The sequence below is a fragment of the Talpa occidentalis genome, unplaced genomic scaffold, assembly GCF_014898055.3.
Source record: "Talpa occidentalis isolate TD23 unplaced genomic scaffold, MPIMG_talOcc4v2.1, whole genome shotgun sequence".
NCBI lineage: Eukaryota > Metazoa > Chordata > Mammalia > Eulipotyphla > Talpidae > Talpa > Talpa occidentalis.
The window spans coordinates 55,912,994-55,940,611 of NW_026555331.1; the positions used below are offsets into that span (position 1 = coordinate 55,912,994).

Below are 27,618 nucleotides of genomic sequence, written 5' to 3' on the forward strand. Positions count from 1 at the left end.
TTTTCAAGAGAGTATGGACCCGGGAGGAAATGTTGTGAAGAAACGGACAGAAGTCATACAATTGATTTTGTTGTGGTCTGAGCCAAAGAAAATGTCATTCTCTTGGGTGGGTGAGACAAAAATCTGTAAGCTCTTTGAATCAAGTTTTCTTGTAAACATGTCAGTAATAAAACATCTTTCCAATCCTTGGTCAATTTGGTTGTGCAACAGAATGTTGAATATTTATATTTTTAATAAAAGCTGCAAAGTTAATTATGATTTTATTTTCCTTTTTAATACTAGTAGGGGAAATACTCTTGGCTCCTGGATTCTTCTTGACTTCAGTAGACAAAACTCCTTGCATTTTATTTTCTATTAATAATACAAACACATGTCACTGGCCCACACAAGCCCTGCAATAGCCTGGGGCTTACCTCTGTACCTCTGATTAGTCTGAGGTTGAGTGAAATAATTTGAAAATAGTTGCTTGCAGCTGCAAGATCATAATTCTACAAATGAAAGATTGATTCATGTGGAAATGACATCTAACTCTAAGATGTAAAATAATAGAGAGGAATAGAGAAGGAGGAAAGGAAAAGAGAAGCTTTTGGCAGGGCATTCCTCTAAGCACACAGGGCCAAAATGCTGCATATTTTTTTTCTGTGAGAAAGGACTGCTTTATGAAGTCACTACTTTGGTACTATAAAATATTTTTTCTAAATTACTTTCCAGTGCCTACTTTTAAAAGGAGAAGTGTAATAGCACCTCCACTTTAAACAACCAAATTTAGTTGCTATAATATGGCATGTGGGAAAATATTTCTTATAAAGAATACTTTGACTTTAATAATTTCACAAATACCCTCCTGATTTAAATCTATGCCAACACTAGTCACTTTCATTCTTAGCAATATAAATTACCTCTATTCACTTCTAAAATAAAAAACACATCTTATTAGTTTGCAATGCATTCACCTTTGGTAGTTTGGTTAGAACTTAAGCACTTCAATCAAATATTTAACATTTCTCCTGGGACCCTTTAAATACAGTTGACTATTAGATTAATAAGATAATATGAAAACATTGAATAAATCATTATAAGACTGAATTGTTAAAAACAGTCTTTATTTAAGAGTTTATACAGAGAAGTTATACTTATATTCTGAAGAAGATATTATGGTGTGACAAATAAAGTATTATTTAAATATTCATATATATTAATATATATGTTGCGTGTGTGTGTGTGTGTGTGTGTGTAAGAACAACATGGAGTTGTCCTTACTGGGTTGGTACCTCAGTATACACAATGAGAAAATAGATAGTTTCTGTCGGAAAATCTTTTTCAATGACAGTGACTGATATATGCATATCTAAAACGAGGATTAGAAAATATGTCACAAGAATGTCCCAAATCTGCAGTTTTCTGGACTGTGAAAGTGTCACCAGAGTCAAAACATTTCTAGTATGCCTTCAGCAACATCTATTATGGAAAAGGGAAAACCTTTATGAAACATTTCATACCTTTGGTCAATGATTTACCTTTTGTCCATATATTAAGAAATTAGTCACTTCTGAATAACAATGAATTTCACTGACCATCTGCACTGTTAATGAAGAAAGAAAACAAAAACTACTATGCTAGAATAATTAAAACAAGCGCCTATCTGAGGATAGCATAGTGCCCACTTTTTTCAACACTTGCCACTTGTCATTGACACATTCACACACATACCACACCTACACACCCTTCCTAATATTTTCCACACAATAAAAGATAAGCTCAAGTTTCTTTTTTTCCAATGCCTTTTGCAACTATTTTCTCAAAGTATTATTTTCCCTCTTAATGTTAGATAAATCATCTGGAATTAGAAGTTTCTTTGTCTGCTTTGAATAAATCCTGTTCAGCTGTCCCTTTTATCATCTGTATCATATTGATTTTATTTAGACTCCCTGTTGCCTGTGTACATTTCAGCCAGGCAGACAGAGGGGCAACTGTTGGAATGAATGTCATTCACTCGGGGAGTTCAACCAGGAAAAGGAGAAGACGTGGCGACCTGGCTCAGAATCATCTCCATTCCCACTCCCTGAAGCTGCAGTCTGTCCCTGCAGGGGCGGGTCCTCAAATCCAATCTGCAACAGAAGAAAATTGATATCAGAGAAAGAAGAGACTTTTTCTTTGTGGCTAGGCTCAGTCACTTTTCTAGTGAGGAGAAAGGATAATAATAGTTATTATTCTAGAGGACATAATTAATAGTAGGGATAGAAAGCAAGCTCCAGTTATCTTGCCTATGGCTAAGAGCCATGATAGTAATTCACACTCATGATCCAAAAGGGGAATAGTAATACATGCGGTGAAGGGAAGCTCTTGGGAAAAGTCCCGGGCTATTCTAATTTTTTGAGTCTACTTGTACATGATTTACTGAGATGAAAATTGCATTGATGTTAACATGAATTTGGGTTTAGAAAAGACTGCACAATAAATAAAATCTTAATTTAAGTGATATTTCTACGTCACATGTCATTCATGTTATGTCATTTCTTAACCACGAGAATAAGAATTTCCATCAGAATATGTATATGTGCGTATATGTATATATATATTTATACGTATATGTGTGTATATATATATATACATATATATATTTTTTAAAACTGCTGGCTTAGTTTTGAGCAAATCATGATTGAGAGGACTTTTTTCTGTAAGTAATGAAATCTAATAAACATCAATACACTTTTCTAGAGAATTATCTATCCTTTGCATAGCTATCTCTATAAAATATATTTATAAATAACTGACAGATATAACTTGTCCTTTTGAAGCAAGTGATTAATGTAACCTCACAAGTAAAATTTATATTGTTTTGAAATAAAAAATAATAGTGGAATGAGGGAGAATCATAAAGAAGCCTCGCTGAAATGCAATTGACAGATAAACTCCTTACATTTAAAGGACCATGACAAACACAGTTCTTCCTAAGAGGACTTCCAGAACATCATATTCTGATGACGCTCCTGATAAAATCATCCCACCAAATTAGAATATTATTGATTTCAAAGCAATGAGGTAGGCACATGCATTCAACTCAGAAGCCCCAGGTGATGAAGCTGCTATCTGGATGGACAATTTCAGCACAGGCAAAGCAGAACTTTGGTAAGCATGTTGTTGCTGCTCAAAAAATTGTTTATCGAAAATAAGTGACTGTCCTATGCTGCCAAATTTTATCCTAAATATGTGTTTAGGGGTTATGTTCCAGGTTCTCAAGTACTTGTGGGTTTGGACTTACCCTTCCCACTGCCATGTTGTTTCCTGATAGAAAGTTTTAAAAAGCCATGAAATCACATTTTGGTCATAGTAAAATAAAACCAAATGTGATGTTTTCTATGAAAGAATAGTTGAGATATCAAGTGAAATTGGACATTTTTTAAAGACTGCATTTAGATTCTGTTGGTAATGGGTTAGATGCCCTAGTGTCCTTGAAGATGGGGTAGAAAAAACATCCTGACAGAATTCCTGTCTCTGTACACAACAAACTCTTTTCTTCCCCATCATGATCACTTTACTCTCAAGAATCCTAAAAAAATAAATAAATAAAATAAAATAAAATAAACCCCACAACAACAAACAAACAAACAAAAACAAGTTACCTGGGCTTATCGTTGATATGTAAAAAACTTTTTCATTCTTTTTTTTAATTGAGGTAATGTTGGCTTATGTTGCTGTTTTTATTTTGGAAGTATAGGACCCCCTCCCTTCTGGTTATTTTACCACAATGCTACCACCACCAAAGCACCCTCAGTCTCACCACCACAGTCGATTTTGTGCTCACCCTCTTCTTTTCCCCCTCTGAATGCTTCAGTTCTAAAGTCTGCTTTCAAGAACTAACTTTTGAGTTTGGTTGTAAAAGTGTTTTTTCTAACCATTCTATAAGAGTGAATTCTTACTGGATGAATAGACCCTCAGGATCTGTAACTCATCTTCCTTGAAGGTAACTCCTAATCTAGAGGCAACTTCCATGAAAACTGTTCTGAAATAGTTAAGGATAAAACTAGTTGAGTAAGAAATTTTTAAAATTTATTTATGCATACAAGAACTGGGGTACAGGCCAGAGGTGTGGGGGTGAGAAGATTCACCAGAGACAGAGTGGGGAGCAGAACAGGTGGACTGACTGAAATACACTGCTGAGGGGAGCAGCGGGCAAGAGGTCTACTGCACCATGTGGGTAGCTCCCTGCCCAGGGATTGAACTCGTGCTGCAGTGGCTGCCAATAGTTTCATATGTTGCGTCTTAATCCCTTGCACCACCAGGGAGGCCCTGAGTAAGGTATTTTCTGTAAAAGATAAAATCTCGGTGAATCTGCTGGTGTCTAACAAACCATTGGAGATTACATTTAGAACAAGTGTATATTTTTGTGCTTTTCTGTACTTGAGATTAAAAATCTATCTTCTATTTAAAATATTTCAGCTGTTAGTACTGTACAGTCTTCAAAACTTGGTATTATACAGTTTGAGTTTGTTTCTTTTATATAACCCTGTTTTCAGGCAATTATTAGATTTTTCCTCCAAACAATATAGACCAATGCAGTCCTTCAGAGAAGAAAGGTCATTTCCACCAGCTACCAAGAACAGAGATTATCCTTTATATCTTTAGATAACATACACCATCTCCTTGATCATGCTTATGTAAACTTTAAAATCACCAATTATCTTAGCAAGGAAGTACTGTGTAAAGAGGCTTAGCCTGGTTTTGAAGCCCAGACTATTTATTAGCTTATTATAAGACTTGGCCAAGTCACATAACCTCTCTGAATATTGGTTATCTATTTTGTAAAAAGGAGATTATTTCAAGGACTGAATAAATAAAGATACCTAAAATATTTTGCACATGAATCACTTATATTAAGTATTTTATAAGCTTCCTTCCTTCCTTCCTTCCTTCCTTCCTTCCTTCCTTCCTTCCTTCCTTCCTTCCTTCCTTTCATCTTACGTTAGTGAAGATGTTCCTCGGCCATGCAGAATCACATGAGAACTGTTATGAAGAACTACAGACAATAGCAATGACCTCCAGAAAGAAATATTGCATATGCAATGTTCATCTTTCCAGAACTGAACAGCACTTATTTGATATAATCATAATTATCCATGACCCTTGTCAGTATACCTCCAACTTTTTTTGTGCCTCCTCATAAAGGAAGAATGAGTTAAAAATTTAGAAACCTCCTTTCAATGAGCACAACCCATTAAATCATAAACAGACATTTTTCTTATAGCCTTCCCTAAATGGAACTGTATATATGTATTCTTTAAATAGTTTTCCAAATGCTGGCTGTCCTCACAGGAAGTGCTGAACAAAGGACAGAATAATAAGCACTGCCCTCTTGCACTTGCTTTTGAGTTTGTCTTACATTCCAGTTTAGTTGATGGTGTATTAAACATGAAAAAAAGATTTTTTTTTTTTTACTTAAACAGCAGATTTATTTCTCACAGTTCTGGAGGTTGGGATGTCCACGACCAAAATGGAAGGATTTTTATTCCAATATTATTTCTGAACTTCATATATTTTCCTCAGGAGTCAAAATAAACTAACAACCATTTAATACTGTGCTGTATCATAGTGGAGCTTCAGATAATATGAGAAATAAAAAGTTGTGTCAAAAATAAAACCAGGAAATAGAATAGATAACTGTGAGACCCAAGTCAGTTAAGATCCACAAAGACTAGCAGACAAGAGTGATATACTTTTGCTTGGAGGAAGGACTTTTTCTCCAAGATGAATTTGATAAGGATATCTGGATATTCACAAAACAGACGCACTTGGAAACATAAAATCTTTTGATTTCTGTCCTTTTGCTATCAAATTTGTTTTGCAAAGGGAAAAATTATCAGATTATGAAACTCGTTATTGTTTGATTCCACAGAAGAGCAAGGTGATGAGTGACCCTTCCACCCAGAGCTGTGTGAAGTACAAACATCATCCTTGACAGGTTACAGTATCCAGAATCATTTTTTGTTGATGGAGACTAAGGAGCTTATGGACTCTGGTTCTGGGAGCTCTCAGGACAGGTCTAGTATAGGCCGTCTTGGCTGACTTAAACTGTGTACATGGTATTTTGAAAAAAAAAAAATCTTGAATTAGTTGCAAACATTAAAATATCAGGAGCAAGAATGTAGAGAAATATTGTCCACTGTTGGTGAGAATACAAAATGGTGTAACCAATGAGGAAAATGTGGAGATTCTTCAAAAAATTAAACCCAGGATGACCATATGATTCAGCAATTCAACTTTTGGGTATATGCCAAATGCATTGAAAGCAGAGACACACAGGCAGTTGCACAGCCATGTTAATGGCAGCACTGGTTGAATAACCAAGACGCAGAAGCAACTTGTGTGCTCAATAATGGATGAATGGATAAGCAAAACGTGGTATGTACATATAATGGAATATATTCAACCCAGGAAGGAAATTCTGAGACATGCTATAACCTTGGTGAATCTTTGGCTTAGTGACTTAGCTGGTCACCAAAAAACAAAGACTTGTAGACTTGTAGGAGGTAGCTACAGTAGTCAAATTCATAGGAACAGAAAATGGAATGGTAGTTTTCAGTGACAGGGTGGAGGTAGGGGAGAGGAAAATGGCAAGTACAGGGTTTCATTTTAACAAGATGAAAAATTCTGGAGATTGCACAGAATAATGAATACAATTAATACTACTAAACAACTTAGAAATGGTTAGGATGGTAATTTTTTATGTTATGTATTTTTTAACCACAATTAAAAATTTAATTAGCAGATTTCACACTAAAATCTGAATTTGCAGCTTCCCTTGACAAAATAGACTTTAGCAACCCAGAGCTTGTATGGACAATTGAGCAGCAGAGCTCCTTTTTCCTCTTCTGCGGCGGGATTCAAAGGCCACATGTCATTGTGCTTGTAGAGCTGTTATGCTCACAATAAAGAAGCAGCAAATGTTATCTTGTATTTATGCTTCTATCAACATTTTTCTTTTTACTTGGCCTGCCTTTTTATTAATGTTACATTCTTGGTGTCTAAAGGCATATAAATTCGTTGCTTTTAACAGAAGGTTAGCTTTTATATAGGAAGGTGTGAAAAAAGAGTAAAATGTCCAGTGCAGACTTTGGTTGGATTTATGCTAAATGTGATGATTTCTTCAAAAAGTCAACATGCTTCTGTGGCAAGATATTTGACCAAAGTATGAAACTGCTTTCAATGTTCAGTTGAAGTCAGATGTTTCTCTGGGTACTTGGTATAGGAAATATAGCTGGGGGTAATCTGGTGAACATGCTTTGGTTTGGGCTTGGGGAAATACCATAACCCCTTTTCCTAAGTGCATCTTGCCCCATGTGATTCCCTGACTGAGCAAAACCAAACAGATTCTTTTCTGATATTTACTCTGGCACAAATCTGGATAGTCATTTATGAGGGAAATTATTTTTCAGCTAGTCCAAAATAATTGAATGAGATCTGCATCTATGCTTTCAGGGCCTCTTTAAGGCCCCAGCCACAATCCTTCCCCAAATGATCTCTCTCTATGCCCAGAATTCTGATCCATTAAAATTTACCAGCATCATGCTCCAATCCCTCAGTTTTATCCAAATGATAGTGATAGATTTGATTGGCCGAATTGCAACTAAGAAACTAGTGGAGGATGATGGCTTAATGGACATCCCTGAAAGATAAGATTTTACCTAGAATGACCATGCCTTATCCTGAAGGATGACTGCTTTGAATATGTTACCTACTGTGCCAGACACTTTAGGGGACTTGGGGGGCAGTGAGAAAATTTGTATCCAGGTCCCATACTTGAGCCTACACCTCTCTCTGCTGTAGTGAATGCCGATTACAAATTCATTCTGACAGAAGACTCTAATTACCACTGCATGTTAAATACCAGTCCTTCTAGACCAATTGAGAAGAACTCTTGCCCATTATAATAAAATCCATTTGCGTTAAAGGAATGTGGGTAGGAGGGGTAAGGCTAGACTTGAAGCTGCTGAGTGGGCAAACACCCAACAGCTATCTTGCACCTGCTAGGCTGGGTCATAGAATCAAAGCCAGATGCTGGAAACAGGTGTGAGTAGGAATGCTGAGATCAAGTTTAGAATGTTTATTCAGAAAGACTAAATCCAAGCATTGGCTTATGTACCTACTTCGCATTCCTGAACCTCAGACTCTTAAATGGTTTAAGCACTATGGAATCCAGGCCAGAAAGGAGAGTAAGTGAAGAACATGAGCCAATCATCAATGACTGAAAAAGTAACTGAGGCATGATCTGTGACTCCCAGCAAGGGTATAAGCCTTAGAAACCTGTTGGGCAGGTCTGTCTTCATGGGATTTGTTTCACAGAAATGAGGACATTTCTGCTTGGGGTAGAGCACAAAGATATGTTGGGAATGAAGCACAGAGCTATGAAAATACACCACATTCTCCATGAATGTTAGCGAGAAAAGAAAATAGTTGCCTTGCCTCCCTCAAAGAAAAAAAAAAAGACCCTTAGAAAGAAAACTTTCACTAGAATCATTTTTTCCTTGGGAGGAGTTACAGATGCACACAGTAAGTGATTGTAAGAGATGGGTAAAGGACGTTGATTTGGGGACTCACTGCCATTAACTACTTTCTTTGTGCCAAGAGAAGATCAGAAGCCAGAATAATTTCTTCAGACTTTTGGAAAGAGAAAAAAATTAAGCTCACTTTTCCTTAACCTGGAGGAAGAGAAATGGTATATATTTTTTGGTTTGTCTTAAAAATTGGTGTCTAGGTATTGATAGGGTCAGGTTGGAGAACAGGAAAGAGAAACTAAAACATCGCTATCACTGCCTGGCAAAAACAAAGCCAGCCTGGTTCTCAGAAATGGGCATAATGATTGTGTGTCCAGTATAGAGTGTGTGTGTTCTCAGCCTTTCTGAAAGGAGAGCTGAATTACAAAGAAGTGCTAATTAGATCATTGATTGCTCCTTGACAGCAGCATCCTGTCTTTGCCTGTTGTTAAGCAAAAAGGACTAAGATTCTCCTCAGGAGCCAGGGGAAGTCAATAGTATTATTATGCCTAATTTATGGACAAGAAAACGCAGGCTCAGGAAGGTTGAGGAACTTGCTCAAAGTAACTGTAAGTACAAAGTGCTGAGAGTGTGTTAAAAGTGACCACAAGTCCAAAGAGGAAAGAGTAGCTAGTGCTTCTGAAATTATGAGGTGCAGGCAACAGGGCTGACTCCACCACTGATAGTCAGGGAGAGGTAAGTTGGTCAGCAGCAAGGGGTCCGACTAAAGGATTGGTGTGCTGTCATTGGCAATGAGCATACACATCCCTGCAAGGACTGGAGGCCTAGAAACAATCTCTCTGTGCTCTGCCAGGCTGTGCCAATGTGTCATGAGCTGTGAGTCAAAGCAGGGAGGCCTTGATCTCACTGTTTTTTCATTGGTCACATCGGCCAAATAAAGTGGGGATTCACTCACTTCCTCCATGGTGTGACCTGAACACACACACTCTGTGGTGGAGGACAAGGACTCACTAGACACCAAGTTCCCAGCTGCTCTGTGACTTTCAGCAAGTCATACATCCTCTAGGATCCTCCACTACAACATGGAAAAGTTTCATAACTCCTCCTGTACACGGTTACTGTGAGATTTCAATGAAAGAATCTCTATGAAAGAATGTGTAGTGATAGATCAATGCATGTACATTAGTTGCAGTCAGTGCCATGTGGTTTTTTAGATGCACTACATGATGGTGGATTACTTCTTTGCCTTGTGGGCTCTAGTGGAGAAAAGGCATTTTGTGGAAATCACTGAGATACATAAAGACAGAAAAAAAATACTCAGAATGTACACCACTACCAAGGGTCTTAGGTTAAATCAGTAAAATAAACAATTTGATAACATAGGAAGCAAAACTCAACAAGTTAGGTCAACTCAACCAGAAAGCTTTCTCCAGTTCCCGCATTGCTGTTTTCAAGGAATCGTGGGCCCAGGTTGCCAGGCAAAATGAATTCATTGCACTGCTCACACATGATTTACATTATATTTGTCTCTTTAAAATGCGTACAGCCATTTTTGCTTCCATTAAAGTGATATCTACCAAGGATGCTATTATATCCTAAGACATATAGTTTACAATTTTAGTATAGATTTTTTTTACCTTTTAGAAAAGCCCCCAAATTGACAATTATTGGGATATCATTTTCCTAGCAGGAAAAAAATCCCCCAAAAAGAAAACTGCAATTGTAGGATACAAATGAAAAAACATCAATAATGTTAATGTAATGGCCTCATTAAGACTTGTTAAAGAAAAACCTTGCTCTCCTATAATTTTTAAATATAAAAATGCCTGCATTTCATTATCACATAATTTCCAAAATTATTAAGCCCTGGAAAGTGTTATGCAGTAAATATAGGCCAGCTCTGAACATTGATCAGTTTTCCTTTTTTTTTTTATCAACTTGAAATTCCAGCAGAGTCAGGGCTCCTGGCATATCAGCGATTTGTAAACTTGAATCTCCTAATTTGTAACATAAGCAATCACTCTCAGTAGGGATTTCTGTTTGAAAATAATTTGATACCCTGAATCCCTCAATTAAATTTAGAGAACATAGTTAAGTTTTCATTCATTTTAGTTTGTTTTGGAAAATTAAATAGACCATTTCAAAGAACACAGGACTTATAGTCACACTCATGGGAAATCATGTTCTTGGTCTCCTGCTTTATTTTTTAAAAAAATGTTCTGTAATACCTTGTGAAATTAATCTCACAAAGAAAAGAAGCTTTCTTGCTCTCTAGCCTCTAGGATCTCTCACTGCTTAGTATCTAAGGGCAGATAGAGTTGATATTTGCCCTTGAAATCAGAATGAATGGTTAGGTCTGAAAGGTCATCTGTATGAGAATAATTTTATCTTTTTGTCTGTGATACTTTATTGAAACCCAGGGATCCTTGTGGCTGCTTCTACATAGAACTTTGGTTTATTGTTCAGCTAGCTTTGGGGGAAATATGAATTATCAAGGGGACTTAATCTGGGGATGCAAAATTTGATAAGGTCTCAGATCTGGGGGCACATGTATTGGTTTCTGTGAGCCTAGGAAATAACTCCTGGCATTCCAGGGAAGACTCTTTGCTAGCTCTCATTTATCTTTTTAACCACTTAAATCATCAATTTGACCTCCTTCCTTTCTTCCATTGTTTTTATTTATTCATTTTTTTATTTTTTACTTAGGTAACATTGTTTCACAACATCCTATGTGACTCAGGGACATAAGATCACACCTTCTCAAATGGATATCCTCATACTCTTTCATTATTTTATGAAATGTTTTTTATTTTTCTCTGGAGACATCTTTTTAACTTCACATAACAACATATAGAGCCAAAGCTTGGTACTAAGAACTGGCCATGAACTGGTTTCCTTTAGTCATAGTTTCCCCATTAGCTTTGACCTGTGTATATCCCTTATGATATTTTAGGTTATGAGTTGAAAGTTGTGGGTTTTCCTGAGGTTCTGTCTCTAAGCTTATGATATGCTAGACAGGGAGGATCTGGGATCACTTGGAATAGGAGAAGGGACCATCTTCAACGTCTCATCAACAACTGCGTTGACAACCTCATATCTTTTCAGGCAAGGGAATAAGACTAGTGCTGGAAGTCCTACCCATTACGGGGTGACCTCTACTGTTCTGTAGCAAGTGGTTAGACAGAACAGGAGTGTGTCATGAAAATGTACAGAAATATTGACTCATAAAGTAATTCATATCAAAACTAAAATTAGGGCCCCACACATCACTGACAACTAATAGGTTATAAAATTTAATCTAGTCACTTAAAAATACCAGACACGTCATTGATTCTGGTCTTTGCATACTTGGCTCTGTGTGTGGCTAGGGGAGGAAGGGGAACCAAGCTTCTTGGACTTAGGCCATGAGGCCTTGCCCATGCCAGCCATTTGGAATGCCTTAAAGACTGTCAGCACCTTCTTCCCCACTTGCCCCCTAACTTTTCAAAACTACTTTAAAGATACTATATGTGAAATAGAGCCCTCTCTGTACCCATTTAGACAGGCAGAAACAAAAAGATAAACAGAAAATAGCTTTTTTGTTTTAACAGGTATCTTGAGATATATGATTCAAGAAAATATAATAATGTTCAAATGTGATTACATCTACACAGGGTTTCAAAATACATGAGGCCAAAACTGATAGAACTGCAGGGTAAATGTTAAAATCCACATTTACAGTCAGATATCTCAAAATTCCTCTCTCAGAAGTTAATGAAGCAAGTAAACAGAAAATCAACTGACCTAATTATCACTTATAGAACACTCCACCCAAAAACAACCGAAAAACAAAGTTTTCCATTGCACATGGAACATATTCCAAGTTAGATCATATTTTGGCCATAAAAATCTTAATATTTTTGAAAGGATTAGAAGAAACATGTAAAAAATGTTCTCTCTTCTCAGTAGTCTCAAACCAGAAATCAATATGAAAATTACCTGAAAAGTATCCAAATATCTGAAAGTTAGGCGCCACTCATGTAAATAATCCATGGGACAAAGAATGAATCACAAAGTAAACTCAAAAATAATTTGAATTAAATTAAAACAAAAATATGTCAGTAGTATTTCAAATCTTGTAGGATGCAGCTAAAGCAGTGAATAGAAGAAAAATTATAACATTGAATGCTTATATTAGAAAATAAGAAATATTTTAAATCAACAATCCCAGTTTTTACCCTAAGAAGCTAGAAAGAGAAAAGAAAATTAAACTCAAAATAAGTATAAGGATGAAAATAATAAAGAGCAGAAATTAATAAAATAGAAAGTAGACAAAAATAGAGAGGGCAGTGGGTAAAATAGAGAAAACAAATAAAACCAATAAAGTCAAGGTTTTACATTACGTGACTTAGAAACTTCTATAAAAATCAAGGCAGTGTGGTATTGACAATATATACCATATATAAAGATATAGATATACACAAACATCCTATCAATAGAGTCCAGGCATAGCCCCATACATGCATGGTCATCTGAATTTCTACAAAGGCATCAAGATAATTCTCTGAGGTAAAGGTTAGTTTTTTCAACAAATAGTACTGGAACAACTGAATATCTACGTGGGGGAAAAAAAAAAACATAAAACAAAACCTTGGGCCTTACCTCATATATACAAAAGTTAACTTAAAATGACCTTAGATATTTTAAGAGTTAAAACTATAAAAATACGGAAGAAAACATGGGAGAGAATTTTTGTGATTTTGAGTTAAGCAAAGATGTCTTAAATAGAACATAAGAAAACAAATCATAAAGGAAAAATTGACAAATTGAACTTTTACAAAACTAAAAAGTTTGCTTTTCATAACACACAGTTAAGAAAATGAAAAGGCAAACAAAACACATGGGCAAAATATTTGCAAAAAACATCAGATAAGGGAGTATTATCAAAATACATGAAGACTCTCTAAGAAGATAAACAACCCAACAAAAAAAGTGAGCAAAGTGTGTGAACAGATACTTTATCAAATAAAATATAATGACTGATAAACACTTAAAATATGCTAAATATCATTAGTCATCTGGAAAATGTAAATTAAAACAACAAAATATACCATGTACACCCATTAGAAAGATTAAATATGAAAAAATGACCTAATACCAAGGGCCAGTTAGGATGTGGAATAACTAGAACACGCTAATATTTTTGGTGGAAACACAAAAAGAATAGACACTATGGAAATCTTTGACAGTTTCTTATGAAGTATATCACGAACTTAGCATACAATTCAACAATTCTACACCTAGGTATTTACTCAAGACAAATAAAAACATGCATTCACTTCTAGAAGACATATGTGGATGTTCGCAGCAGCTTTATTTATAATAGCAGTAATTACTAACATAAGCATACAGCAAGTGATGAATAGATAAACTGTGATATAGACATGCAATGGCATACTACTTGGGAATAAAAAGAAAGGGGGCTACTGATAGATACAACAAAATGTATCCATCAAAAAAAGCATTATTCTAAGTTAAGAAGGACAATCACAAAAATCTTACTACATCTTATCATTTATGAGACCTTCTAAAATTGGTAAAACTACAATGATAAGCAAACATCAGCTGGGATAGAGGGAAAAATTAACTGCAAAGGTACATGACAGAATTTTTTGGAGAGATGGAAATATTTGAAGTCTTAATTGTAGTAGTGGCTATATAATGCTACATATTTGTCAAAACTTACTGAATTGATGAAACAGGTAAATTCACAAAATCACAAATCTTTCATCTCTCTTCATTATTCTAATATTCTGTGGCTGCCCCTGATGTGTACATTCTAAGTCTTTGTTCTATTGGGCAACAAGGTCTTTAGAAGGTCTGAGTACCTTTGAGAAGGACTTCAGAATTGAGCCAACATGGATTTTATGGAGTTTATTGCACTTAAAGTGATAATGGCAGCTGTGTAAACATTCAGCTAAATGAGTGCCCAGGAAGAGATTTGGAATACAGTTTGGGATGTGGAGATTTATGTAAGAACTTCTTGGCAAGACATATTTTGAGAAACGCAATGGATTATCTATTTCAATGAGAATCTATTATTTTTGTCACTCAGAATGATTTATGTCAGGCCTCAGTCCATAACCCTCCTAATGAAAGCATCCTGAAACAAATTATAAAGTTCTTTGTACTAGATTTTTTTTACTCTCTATTTTTGTGTAAATAAACGAATCTTTCATATTTGATTCATTTGATCAATGCGAAAACTGAGGCTCAAATAAATTAAGCATCCAGAGTTAGATGTACAAGTGACAGGACCAGAACAAAGTCCTTTCATTTAATTACATCAAATCTTTCCAGTGTCCTAAGCCTTAGCAGAACTTCTACTCAACTTGTCTGTTTTCAGATTTGAAGACTGGAATGTGAAAAGTAGGTAGTCTCGTCTTGAAACAATAAATAGTTATTATATGGTAAAGCTTTTAGGGACTTTTACAACTACATGCTCTAGTGAAATAATTTGAATTGTGGTTTTTCATAGAGGCAGAAATTACAAATATTTTAATGTCCAAGTTCCCTCTTCCAAAACAATTGGTTCTCATTAGTTGGGAAATAATAAAAGTAGGGGAGAGGGGGCCCTCTGACCTCGAAGCAGCTGCCATGGTCCAGCTCAAATATCAGCCAGAGCAGCTGCCACATTAGTCCCCCAACAGGGAGACTTTTCTCTAGAAATCCCTGTTCCCTAAACAGCACCCATGAAATGGTTTGGACAAATTCTTCCACACAAGGCCATCAAGTCTCATTTGGAAAAGGAGAAGGAAAAACGAAGGGACTTTTATTATTGCTGTTTATACCGGGAAAATCTGATTACCACATATATTCCCAATAAAATACCAGTTGTCCATGGGGCTAGGGGTGGGGATGATTCGTGCATAATTAATCCCCAAATATAATTTGCTTACAAGTATTACAGGAAAAGAAGGGATGGACGGAAACAAATTAGACAGGGGAATGACACAGGAGGACTCCCCAGGAGATGATGCTCAGAGATAGCTTTCTAAAGGCTGCTATTCTAGGTCCTTTTCTTCACTTTATTTTAGCCCTGTCATCTGAGATTGACTAGGGTATAATGTAACTTTGTCAAAATAAATTTAAAAATTGCCACATGAAGTTGACCAAATTTTGTTTCCATCAAACTCTTTTTGCATTAACTGAGCATACAGCAGGCATGGCCTAGCAGGGTGGAAACTTAGAGGGTGATTTTGTGTTAAAGACCAGGGATGCATAGGGGTTTTGCTCAGTGTGATTTATGATGTCTTTCACAATGTTTTCTGGGAAGGATGATATATGATTGGATTCAAAATACATCCTACAGAAATGAGTGGGAGCCAGGAGGTGAAATTTGATGTAGGACTGAGTTCAAATCTTTTTTTTTTTAAAGATTTATTTATTTATTTATACAAGCACTGGGTACAGTCAGAAGTGCGGGAGGGTGAGAGAATTCACCAGAGCCAGAGCGGGGAATAGAACAGGCAGACTGACGAAATACACTGCTGAGGGGAGCAGCAGGCATGGCAGGAGAGATCTGTGGTGCCATGTGGGACTCTCGCTGGTGGCCTGGGATAGAACCAGCGCTGCAGAAGCTGCGGGCAGCTTCGCAGCCCAGCGCTCAACCGCTGTGCCACCAGGGGAGGCCCCTGAGTTCAAATCTTATTGGGAAATTATTTTCTCTTTGACAAGGAGGCTGGGGATGCAGCAATGATACTCTGATCTAATAAAAAGCCAGAATCTCCATTGACCACTGGTGGAGAGAGGTGATGTCTGATTTTTGCTATGACCAGTTAATAAAAAAGAATCTGCCTATGTGACTAAGTGAACAGAGAAGAAAAATAATAAAACAGAGATTAGATAGCATCAAAAATCACAGTCATCAAAAGAAAGGGCAGGTTTCACTATATGAATAGCTACAAGGAAAGCATCCTGAAATAGAACATTTATCTTAAAAGATTTGTGTTTCCAAAACCAACACGCAACTATAAACCAGAGACACACTACAGTGGGGTGGGAGGGAGAAGGGAGTAGGATCAAAACAATGGTGGTGGGAATTGTGTGGGGACTATAACCAAGATGAAAATGCATACATTGTGCAAAAATGAAAAATGATGTGAAAATATGTAAAATTAAAAAATAAAAAATGAAAAAAAAAGACTACAAAAAAAATAAAAGATTTGTGTTTCCACTTATGGTGGCCCAAGTGGGTTTACAGTTCAGCAAGTGAGCCTCAGATGTTTATGAGCTTTTAAGGCAATCTTATTCCCTGCCATGGGACCACAGTTAATGAATCAAGGAGAACTTCTGTGTTACATCCTAAATATTCAGAGAAAGACTAAGGATGAAGTGTGAAATTCCAACAAGGTAACCTTGTATTTGACACATATTAGATTAGTGCATTGGATTCTTAGATGATAAAGGGGAATCAGGCCTGTAAAAAGAATCACAGAGGCCAGGAATTTTATACTGAGTAGGTCTCTATAGATCTATCCATGTCCCCTCTCAGGGATCAAAAATTGGTACTCTGTCATGAATGGATTTATTTCTCTATGTGAAAGTCCCTTTCTCAAACACTGAGAACTATACCAGCAAGTTTCTTTGAATATTGAAGATCCATTCATCCTACCCCACCACAATTGTCTCAGCCTTATCTTACCAGGTTGCCAGATGAATGTGAGTGCACATTACATGGGCTCAGTAAATGACAGACAAGAAACATGACTCCCCTTGCAGCCTCAGAGAAGCATTGCAAGGACATGTGGTGACAAAGCCCCAAACCTAAATTTTCCAAATGTAAACTGAACTCTTCAAACAATTATTCATATCCACAATTAGGATATTCCACTAAAGCATGGAGTTTGCTATCTTCCCACTTGCCCCACCAAATTCATAGCCAGTACATCCTTCCACTGCTCTTCATCACAAATAATGATAGGAGGAGGAGTTATGCACCTGAGCAGACTATAAGGACCCTCAAAAACTCTAGGATACACAGGTTATTGGCTGACTATTAGACACTGGGGGCAGGTCTCACTCCCCTAAAATTACAGACATGACAAGGACCTGTGGAGGTCCCACCACCATCACTGAACAGTTAATGAGGCAGAAAGGAACTATATGTCCAGTCAAAAAAATGGGCACAAGAACTTAAAAGACACTTCTCCAAAGAGGGAATGCAAATGGCCAGCAGTCTTTTGAAAAAATGTTCAACATCCCTGCTCTGTCTCTGGTGAATCCTCTCACCCTCCTGTATATCTGGTCTGTACCCTGGTTCTTGTATAAATAAATAAATAAATCTTAAAAAAAAAAAACCCACAACAAGACACCACTTTACACCAGGAAGATTGGCACATATTTAAAAACTAGCAACAAGAAATGTTAGTGAGGATGTGGTGAAAAAGAACTCTCCTACACTGCTGTTGGGAATGCAAACTGGTCCAACCACTATGGAAAGCGGTGTGGAGGTTCCTTAGACTACTAAAAATGAAACTACCATATGACCCAGCAATTCCACTCATAGGGATCTACCCAAAGGACACAAAAACATTAATTCAGAAGACTGTTTGCACCCCTATGTTTATTGCAGCACTATTTATAATAGGTAAGATTTGGAAACAAACAAAATGCCCCAAAATAGATGACTGAATCAAGAAGATGTGATATATATACAAAATGGAATACTATTCAGCAATCAAAAAAGATAAACTAATGCCATTCTCAGGAATATGGGTTGATCTAGAAGGGATTATGTTCAGTGAGATACGTCAGAAGGAAAAAGAAAAATATCAGATGGTTTCACTTATAGGAGGAATATAGGGGAACCAAATAAGATCAGGGAGAAAAATAATAACAATAAAAACCACAACAAAACAAAACAAAAATAAACAGACACTATAAATCAGAGACATTCTGCAGGGGAGAGGGAGGGAGAAGGATCAAAATAAAGGCAGAAAGAGCACAAGGGACTATGGTGATGGAGCATGGGTGAACTGGTGGTGGAAATTCTATGGGGACTACAGCTGAGAAAAGAAAGCAAACACCAAACAAATATGAGCAATAATGTAAAATATATATAAATAGATTTTAAAAAAATGAAAGGAACTGTATGGTGCAAGCTTCAAGAAAAGTCAATGTCAATCCAGAGAAAAATCAATGAGCCAGAAATAGCCGAAGCCTTTCAGCATCAGTCACTCTGAATTGCTTCTCAACTACAGGCACAGGGAGCTGGATCTCAAGTCCAGCAGGGTCTTTTACTCAAATGTACATGGGGCTTGAATTTTTTAAAAACTATTAATTAAACTGATAATATAACACTAAACAAGAAAAGGCTTGACTATGATAAATGTGACTCAAAAATAATACGCAGGGGTTGTTTGTTGACTTTGTAACCTTGCTTTGCTTTGACTTTCTTAAGGCTCCTAGATGAACCCTGATCTTTTGACTGTTAATTCATTCAGAGTTCAACTGACTACAACTGCCCTGATGTTTCTGTACACAGGCACCTTCCTCCTTTCTCAAGAGAGACTCTGAGGGTCTTGAGGGCTGAAAAAGAATTTACCAACCTACCAATGCAAAAACCGCCTACAACAGTATCCTTGAATGGGATCATCAGACCACTCCCTAGGAAATTCTGGAGTGAGCAGATGAAATGCTGCTACCAAATCTACAGAAATCCTACATATTCCTGAGTGAGTCCTTTGCTGCTCCTCCGTATACATTAAGAGTAGGAAACCTCACACTATATGAACACCTTTACAAACTGGCATGCCCTTATCACCATTATAATGAGTTTCCTCCAACTGGATTGCTGAATAATTGCCCACTGAGTCACTGTTGTGAGTCAGGAGTCCCCTCCATGCAGGATTAGATAATTGAGCAAGTCTCCTCCAGGAAGGTGTCTTGAGGCAATTGCATTGTCAGGGGCTTGAGGCCATGAGATTTGTCTAGGATCTTGGTTCATTTTAGATGGCTGAGGCTCAAGGTTGGGGAGAAATTCATCTCTGGGCCTACAGAAGAGGAACATTATGGAAGAAACTACATGAAATGTTAGTCAATGGAAAAGAAAATATTTCCTACCCATTAAAGTAAAAATCAAGCACTGAATCTGACGCCAGATGTGAAGTATAAGAAAAGCCAAAAGCGCTAGGCAGATTGCTAACTCCTGTGAGAAAACAAGAAGAAAACTTCACTGATATTATCACAAATAATTTTTCCAACATCATTAGATGGACTTTGTATTTTGACTCAGAGCCTTATTACATGTTCCTCTGTGTTCAACTTTCATCAGCTATGTGGTCTTTTTAGAAATAACCTGTCTACTCCATTTTTCTAACCTAAAATATTTCTTCAAATCTTTCTTCAAATGTTTCCTCACACCATTTATTTTCAACTAGTTAGCACAAAAACCTATTACTTTTAATTTTCCAAAAGCCATTTCCTTTTATTACCTCAAGAAATTGAAATTCACTTGAGTAATTATCCGATTTCTGAAAAAAAAGTTTGTTGTTCATAATCACCTGATGACCCAGGAGTAGGGAATTAGAATATTTCTTTGACAGCACCTTGTTTGGGCAACACTCACACACACACGGCATTTAAGAATGCTCATGGGTATGGAGTGACCATGAACATTTTCCCTTGTGAAGAAGTCATAGATTTCTGCTATGGGATCTTCAAGTCATGCAAATATCTGCCCAGTGTTAGGAAGAAGACATTGACTTCAAACGTTCGTTATAAGAAGGAAAAATAAAAAGGTATTGAGTTTCCCTTCAAAAAAGTGAAGAAAACCTGTGCTTTTCTCAGCTTTTCCCAGGAACACATGCTTAGGAAGCATCAGTTTAATCAAGCCCAAACTGCCTTTGCCTAGCTACAGCCAGCACACTCCCCAGATCCATGAATCAGAGGTTATTTTCCAGAGCAGACTTAAAATTCAATTCAAACGTGCTCCTTGGGGGTTGCTGGGAATGACACAAAAGCAGGTGATTAGTCTTTGAAGCCCAAGGAGGAGCAAGGGCAAGTAGCCATTGCAAAGGACAACCCGAGACAGCAGCCAATCGCCACACACAAACCAGATTTCAGTTGCATGCCTCAGGGCCAGGCTTGCTTGCACCCACTCCGCAGAAGTCAGGTGTGAGGTCACCACACATGGGCACAGTGAATTTAAATTTGGTTTTCAATTTTTCTTTTATATATGGCTTAAACAACAAGCCAGCCTGAGGTGAGGAGGGATTTGAGTTGTTTCTGTGTTTTTCCCAAGGATATGGTTCCTCTCTGCCCCTCTGAGAGCCCTTCTTTCTTGCTGTGATTCCAACAGGACCCTAGGCAGCATGGGGAAGCATCCAGACACAAGAGCATCAACACTAACCTGAGAAGTAGCTGCAGGTGAACTAGTTTCCTTACCACTCACTGCTGCCCTCTCACTGGCTGCGGCTTCTGCCACTTCTGCCTTCTGCACATTCGACTCCTCAGCGTCTGGAGGCCCTATTTGCCCCAGACCTTGGCTCCCTGGGGTGGTAGGTGGGTTGGTAGTGGCTTTCCGAGTTTGGCCTTTATACCAACTAGGGTAAAATAAGGGATCCGCAGTGTCCGTTGCTGCAGGGACTGGAGTTTCAGACTCTGTGGTCTGCTGAGAGTCAGTGGGCACAACCTCCCCCTTAATCAGGACAGATAAATTCAAAAGTAAAAAAAAAAGGAAGAAGAAAAGCAATCGATTTTAGTTTCCTTCAGGTTTGAAAACTGTGAGCTCTCTGTCTGCAGTGCCTAATGTAGTGTATGTTTTAGCTCATCCCACCCTGGCCAGTGCTGCAGGAAGCGATGCTGACCCAGCTCTCTCCCCAATCCCCCCACCCCGGGGGCAGCCCCATGTGCCCCTCTTCTTTTCTGGGCTTGTCTTTTACTACCTGGTAGCCCAAGAAGTCAGAGCAGAAGCCCAAAATGAAAGTTGCTAATCAAATATCAGCTATAGAAGGTCAAACTATTGGCCTGAATTAATTTTTGACATTATTTGTGGACCCCCTAAGCCTCTTTTCTGAAGCCCCAGATTGATCTTATTCACCAAATCCAACTCTCATTTGCTAACCACGCCTTTTTCAGTTTAAGAGCAATTGATTATTCCCAGAATTTCAAGATCCTAACAATTGCAGATAGTATTTTAACCTGGTTTCTTATAGAAAAAAGACTATAATTCCATAGTCTTCTCAGAGGAAGTCTCCCTCTGAGCCTTGTTTCTATAAATCATTTCAGTCCTCTCTCAAGGTAGGGGCAAAACCAGGTCTTCTTTTGATAAGTCTGTAATGCACATAAAATCAACAGGTTAGGACCTGTCTGCTGTAGGTATCACGGAGTCAACACAAAGGCTTGAAAACTGGACTGTGACATCTTAGAAGACAAGGTCAATCAGTCAGGTACAGCATCTGGGATGAACTAATTTCCTAGAAATTTTTGAAACAATTCTGTCAACATAATTTCATCAAGTGACAGTCCCATGCTAGGCTTCATTTGTTTTTCCAATGAGTGAAACATATAATTATATTTCAGGGTAAGTAAGAAGGACATAAACTATTGCCACTTCCTTATTTATGTCCTTTATTAGCTACAGAAAATTCAAAATTCTTAAAGTATAATCATTTTTATTTTTTACTCAATACCTTATATCCATTTTCAGCTCATACCTAATCCACATACAACTTCACACACACACACTTTCCAGACAAAGATTGCTTCAGATTGCTGGGCACGTTATCTTAAACTAAGTTCTTGCCAGTCAGTTACATAACAACAAACTTGTTGAATTATCTAAAAGACTTTTCTCCCTGACCCAGCACTGCTCTGAAATCTTTTGTCTTCCACATATGAAAGTCTGGCATATAGTTATCTTTTTCTTAAGGTAGAATAAATTGTTTAGGCTATTCAGCCAAGAAGCACATCTGCATCTCTTACAGGTAGGAACTCACAAATGGTTACCTGTGCCACTAGGGCATCTGCAGCAGGAGGCTCCGGAGAGGAAACCGGCTGTGCCCCCGAGGCAGCCTGGAGCTCGGTGGCCAGCTGCGAGGGCTCCAAGCCTTCCTCTGGATGCTCATCTTCTCCTGATGACTCTGTTCGAATATTTTCTACCTCTTCTGTTTCTATGACTTCTCCTTCTTCTATTTCTCCTCCTTCACCATCTTGTTCTCCTTCTCCTTCTTCTTCTTCATCTTCATCTTCTGGTAAGGTAATGTGTTTTTCAAATTATTATAATTACTACTGCAGCCATAGAAACAATTAATGGCCAGTGCTTATAACCCAGATTAAAGTCAAGGCTAGAAAAATCCTCTCCAGCAAATGCTGGACCCACGTTGGGACTTTGTGCTTCTAGTTAAATGTGGACAGCACAGTGTGAAGGTGAACACAATCATCACCACCCTCTGCTCCCCTTCTCAGTGCAATGTGCGGTCTCCCCACTGCTGGGACCACCTCCCCACCCCCATACACATTTTAAAATGCTCTGTCACTTCTGCAAGCTTCTAGAGGGCTGGGATTGTCATTTAATTATCTCTGTCAAATTAAACGGAAATACAATCCTTTACTTCTCAGAAAACATCCAAAAGGCTCGTCTTATTTTAATTTATCACCTTTGTTCAGTGAATGCTCAATTTTGACACTATTAATGCCATGCCTCTTTTCCTGACCCATCAGTCTCAATATTTACACAGGCAATTATGAACAGACAACATTATATAATTTTTTTTTCAAAAAGATCCATCCTGAAGGTCCCCTTCTATAATTACATCTGTGGACATTGATGCAGCTTCCTGCCACTGCGAGCGGCCTGGCTGAGGAGTTGTGTCACATCGATCAGATGGGTTAGGGTGAATCAGGAGATCAAAGTTTTGATTAGTTCCAAGGTTACTTTTCTCTTTTCAATTATTTCATCAGGTTAAATGTCCAGGAGTGGGACTTCTGGGCCAAATGGCAGAGGGATGTTTATAACTTCTGGAGTATATCTGGTTACATAGAACTGGCTTTATTTCCAATTTGTGACTTTTTTCTGACTCATTACTCTTCTTGCCCTCTAAAATTTAAGCAGGTATCTACAATATTTACCCAAGTGGCTTTTATGTTTTATTTTTAGTGCATCCTTAACTTTGCATCTGATGATACTTTACATCGTTATGGCTAACCCCTTGCGTAGGGTTGAAGCTGAGATAGCTCTTCATCACCGTCAGTTATTATTTCACTACCCAGAGTCAAATGCTCCAAATGATGGCAGTAGAATAGACACTATGATATGAAAAGCTAAATAAACACAGCCAACAAACTTATGATTCTGTAATGAAATAGAGCTTCACATTGGATTATTTTCCTTGTAAAATTGTCGACATCCATTCTGGAGGTGATTCTGAATCCCCCTTTCCTCCCACTGAATCCTTCTGCAGCTTTCACACACCTGCAATTTTTGCCCAATGGTCATAAGAATAACAAACCTCTGTAAAAATCAATTTCACGTATTATTTTTTCTTCTCTATTGAGGTTGACTGTGAAGTGGTTCATGTTCTCATAACCATGTTCTATTTTCTCCATCTGAAATGCCTTTGATGCTTCAGAAATTCTGCAACAAAGACAAGTTGCAACTTTCTGTCACTGTTTAAAGTTTGATAACCTCAGATAAAAATGAAAAGTATGCAATTTTTATGAAATGAAAATTACTTACTTTTGTAACAGGGTTTTGGCATTCTGTGAAAGTAAACAAAAGACAGGCCTACTTAAATTCTTTTCATCAAAGACGGTATTGAGACTTAATTCTTTGCTGACTCTGAAAATCTCATAGCTTAGTTTTTAAATGCCATAAATAACTGCTGTTTTATGCCAGAACTCTCTTATACTTAAGTGATGTCATAGTCCCTTAAATATATGCTTATGGAATTGTTTAAACAGATGGAGATAAAAACTCATAACACATTTATATTTAAGTTAGTAAAATAGATCAAAATAAGATAAGCAAAATAATAAAAATATAATGACAATGACTTCTCCAGCACCCACCTTCTTGGCTAGTTCCCTCTGGTGCCAAAAGGAGGCTTACCTGCAAAAACACTGCCATTTCTGGCTCATCCATGAACTGGATTCCTGATTCTACCAACTTTGATACATTCTCCAAATGATCAGAATACTTTTTGATCAGAGCACGGACATGATCCAGTTTCTCCTCTTGGGTTCGAGTAATGACTTGGGCCATTTCATTCTTCCTCTCCTCCAGAATGCCATACAGGTAGTCAAACTTCTCACAAAGCTCCTGCTTCTGTTTTCTGCAACATTCCTGTTAGTTGGGTTACCACTGTTAGAAAGTGTTTGAAAGGACTTAGAAAAATCACTGGAACATTTTGGGGGACAATAAAATTAACTTATTATAGGATTCCTTCCCCTTTAGGACATACAATGTGTTGATGCTTTGAAAAATCCCATTTTTATCAAACTTGTTAATTGACAAGCCAGAAATCAATCAAATTTGCTAAATGCATCAGTAACTTTTCAATCTTCTATTCACTATAATTGAAGACTTTCAGAAGAATAAGAAAGGGTTTGTGTTAAGTTACATATAGATTTTATAGCTTATAGGTTTATATATTTTTTAGGAGTGTGTGTGTGTGTGTGTGTGTGTGTGTGAGTGTAAGGAAAACACTATGGTACTTCTTGTTTGCCTAGTCTCTCTGCTCCACCGTTACTGCCACTGACCTAGTTTCATCCACCAATGTAGAGTATGAAACTTCCCAATAAACGCTTCTCTGGGGTTACCCCCTTCAAGGCAACTCACATATTGCAGCCAAATTCACTTACTTGAAGTACAATACTTTTTCTCTTCTATGACTCCCTGTTGTCCCATTTTTCCTTTCAAGCCCCTTCATGATCTGGTTCCATCTTTCCTTCATGTTATTCTACTATTCTCCATCACATAACTTGTGTCTACCAAAAACAACCAATTACTTTCTTTGCTCATGCTCTCCCTCCTCTTTAGATTGTTCTTCACCAGTGCACATTGCAAACTCTAAGCTACCTAAGACATTGTTGAAATATCACTTGTATAATGCTTTTCTTGATCTCTGGCTGAATGTCATCTTTCAATCTTTTGAAATCCCATAATATTGATAGTTACCATATATAATAAATACCTGGAACGACCCTGCTCTCTATTTATTCAGTACTGCCTTAAAGGGGAAATCTGGATCTAGACTTTGATTCCTGAAGAGAAAGGCAGTGTGGAAAGTCAGGCCTCTGTATTTGCATTGTGCGACTAAAGCATCTCCAGTAGCATCCAGTTCTGTTTCCTCTGTGTCCGTGTCTAAATCATAATTAAAGGGTTTTCAAGATCTAATAAGTTTGGTGTATGATATGCTAGTGTCCTTGGACATGACCATGTCTAGGTCTAGGACCTTATAGATGAGAGCAGGTTTTAAGCTATGATGATCCAATCTAGCTCTCCTGCCTGGTGGGGACTTCTTGGGAATTCTGGCCAACTTAGCCTCTGATCTTTGTATTATTCTTATTACATGTTCTTTCAGGTAAACATTGATCTTGGGTGTCAGGTATTGCTTTTTTCTCTTATGAATGCTTCTTAAATATCTTAACTACAGTGTTTTTGATAATAAATGCTCCATCTGTCTAGGATTCATAGCACTATGGACAATAAATGTTTAGTAATGATATTGATATGTTGAATGGATTTTTAAGAATTATGTTTCATTTTCCCCCAATTTCTCCACTATTCTCAGGGAAGGGGGAATAAAGAATGACAAACCAAATTGTTGATTTTAAAGATACTCCACAGATGTGCAAGAGCTTCATCCCTCATTTCACTGCCCTGTTTGGAACATAGTCAATTTTCGCCACATTTTCTAACCAAACTATAATGCAGGGAGGAGATCCAATGATTCAAACTATTTTAATAGCAAATGCCAGTTATTGCTGTAATCTACCCATCTAGACATTCAACAAAAACATCTTATGCATGTTATTTGTGTCAGGCACTCTGGGAACCCATCAATGAACTAAACATAGTTCCTCTTCTCAAACTGCTCACAGTTCACTGAATGAAAAAGACTATGGGCCAATAATGTAATGCAACCTAGTAGGCTGGATAATACAAATAATGTTTGAAATTTGCACAAGATATACATATTGTATGGGGAGAGAACATTTGTGGGTGTGGGAGGAGGTGGGTGTGTGTTGACTCGGGGAAATCTTCTTAGAGGAAGTGGTACCCAAGTTTGGCCATAAAGAATGAGTAGAGGACATCCCCTGGTGGCACAGCGGTTGAGCGCTGGGCTGCGAAGCTGCCCGCAGCCTCTGCAGCGCCAGTTAGATCCCGGCGAATGGCGAGGGTCCCACATGGTGACAGACCTCTCCTGCCACGCCCACTGCTCCCCTCAGCAATGTATTTCATCAGTCTGCCTGTTCTGTTCCCCACTCTGGCTCTGGTGAATCCTCTCACCCTCCCACGCTTCTGATTATACCCAGCGCTTGTATAAATAAATAAATCTTTTAAAAAATTAATTAATTAATTAAAAAAAAAAGAATGAGTAGAAGCAGAGAAGATGCAGGGAGGGGATGAAAATATGTGGAGCCTCTGCAGTTGTCAATATAATAAGACAAGGATTCACACACTATGTCCAGACATGGAATTCACTGAACTTGCCAAATTTCTGTCCATTTTTATCTTTCTAGCTTGAGATTTTGACTATTATAAGGCCTAGAAATTGAAGCCTCTTAGTATCTTCCCAATCAAATTTCCTTCTCCTTTGACTGTATTACTTTCTGTTCTAGGCATACAGGCAAATATGTGCCCACTGCTTTACCGTTTACTGTGGAATGCACAATGGTTTTTAGCTTATTTTTCTAAAATGAATTGTGCACTGGAAACATTTATAATGAATTTTATATTAAGATGTGATACCGACTTGTTTCACAAGTTTTCTTCTACATGATTTAATAAGTGTGAGGACATTCAAATTTATGAAAAACAAATTACATACAATGATACACTGATGTGAAGTCATGTGTCGTGGTTGGTATATTCTCTCAAGTCAGATAAAGATAAGATCACATATATCAGCCATGTCATTTT

At 37.5% G+C, this 27,618-nt stretch overlaps 1 protein-coding gene across 1 annotated transcript in view; it reads right to left on the bottom strand.

Annotated features, from left to right (window-relative positions):
- Nucleotides 1-1,510: 1,510 nt before the first annotated feature.
- TRIM55 (tripartite motif containing 55) overlaps nucleotides 1,511-27,618 on the bottom strand; it is a 43,358-nt gene continuing 17,250 nt past the window's right edge. Inside the window, exons 5-9 of the mRNA XM_037506855.2 lie at nucleotides 24,583-24,816; nucleotides 24,211-24,233; nucleotides 23,984-24,108; nucleotides 22,482-22,723; nucleotides 1,511-2,108 (exon numbers count right to left, since the gene is read on the bottom strand). Coding sequence (XP_037362752.1) covers nucleotides 1,986-2,108; nucleotides 22,482-22,723; nucleotides 23,984-24,108; nucleotides 24,211-24,233; nucleotides 24,583-24,816 — 747 coding nt within the window. The 3' untranslated portion in view covers nucleotides 1,511-1,985. The remainder of the gene's footprint in view (nucleotides 2,109-22,481; nucleotides 22,724-23,983; nucleotides 24,109-24,210; nucleotides 24,234-24,582; nucleotides 24,817-27,618) is intronic.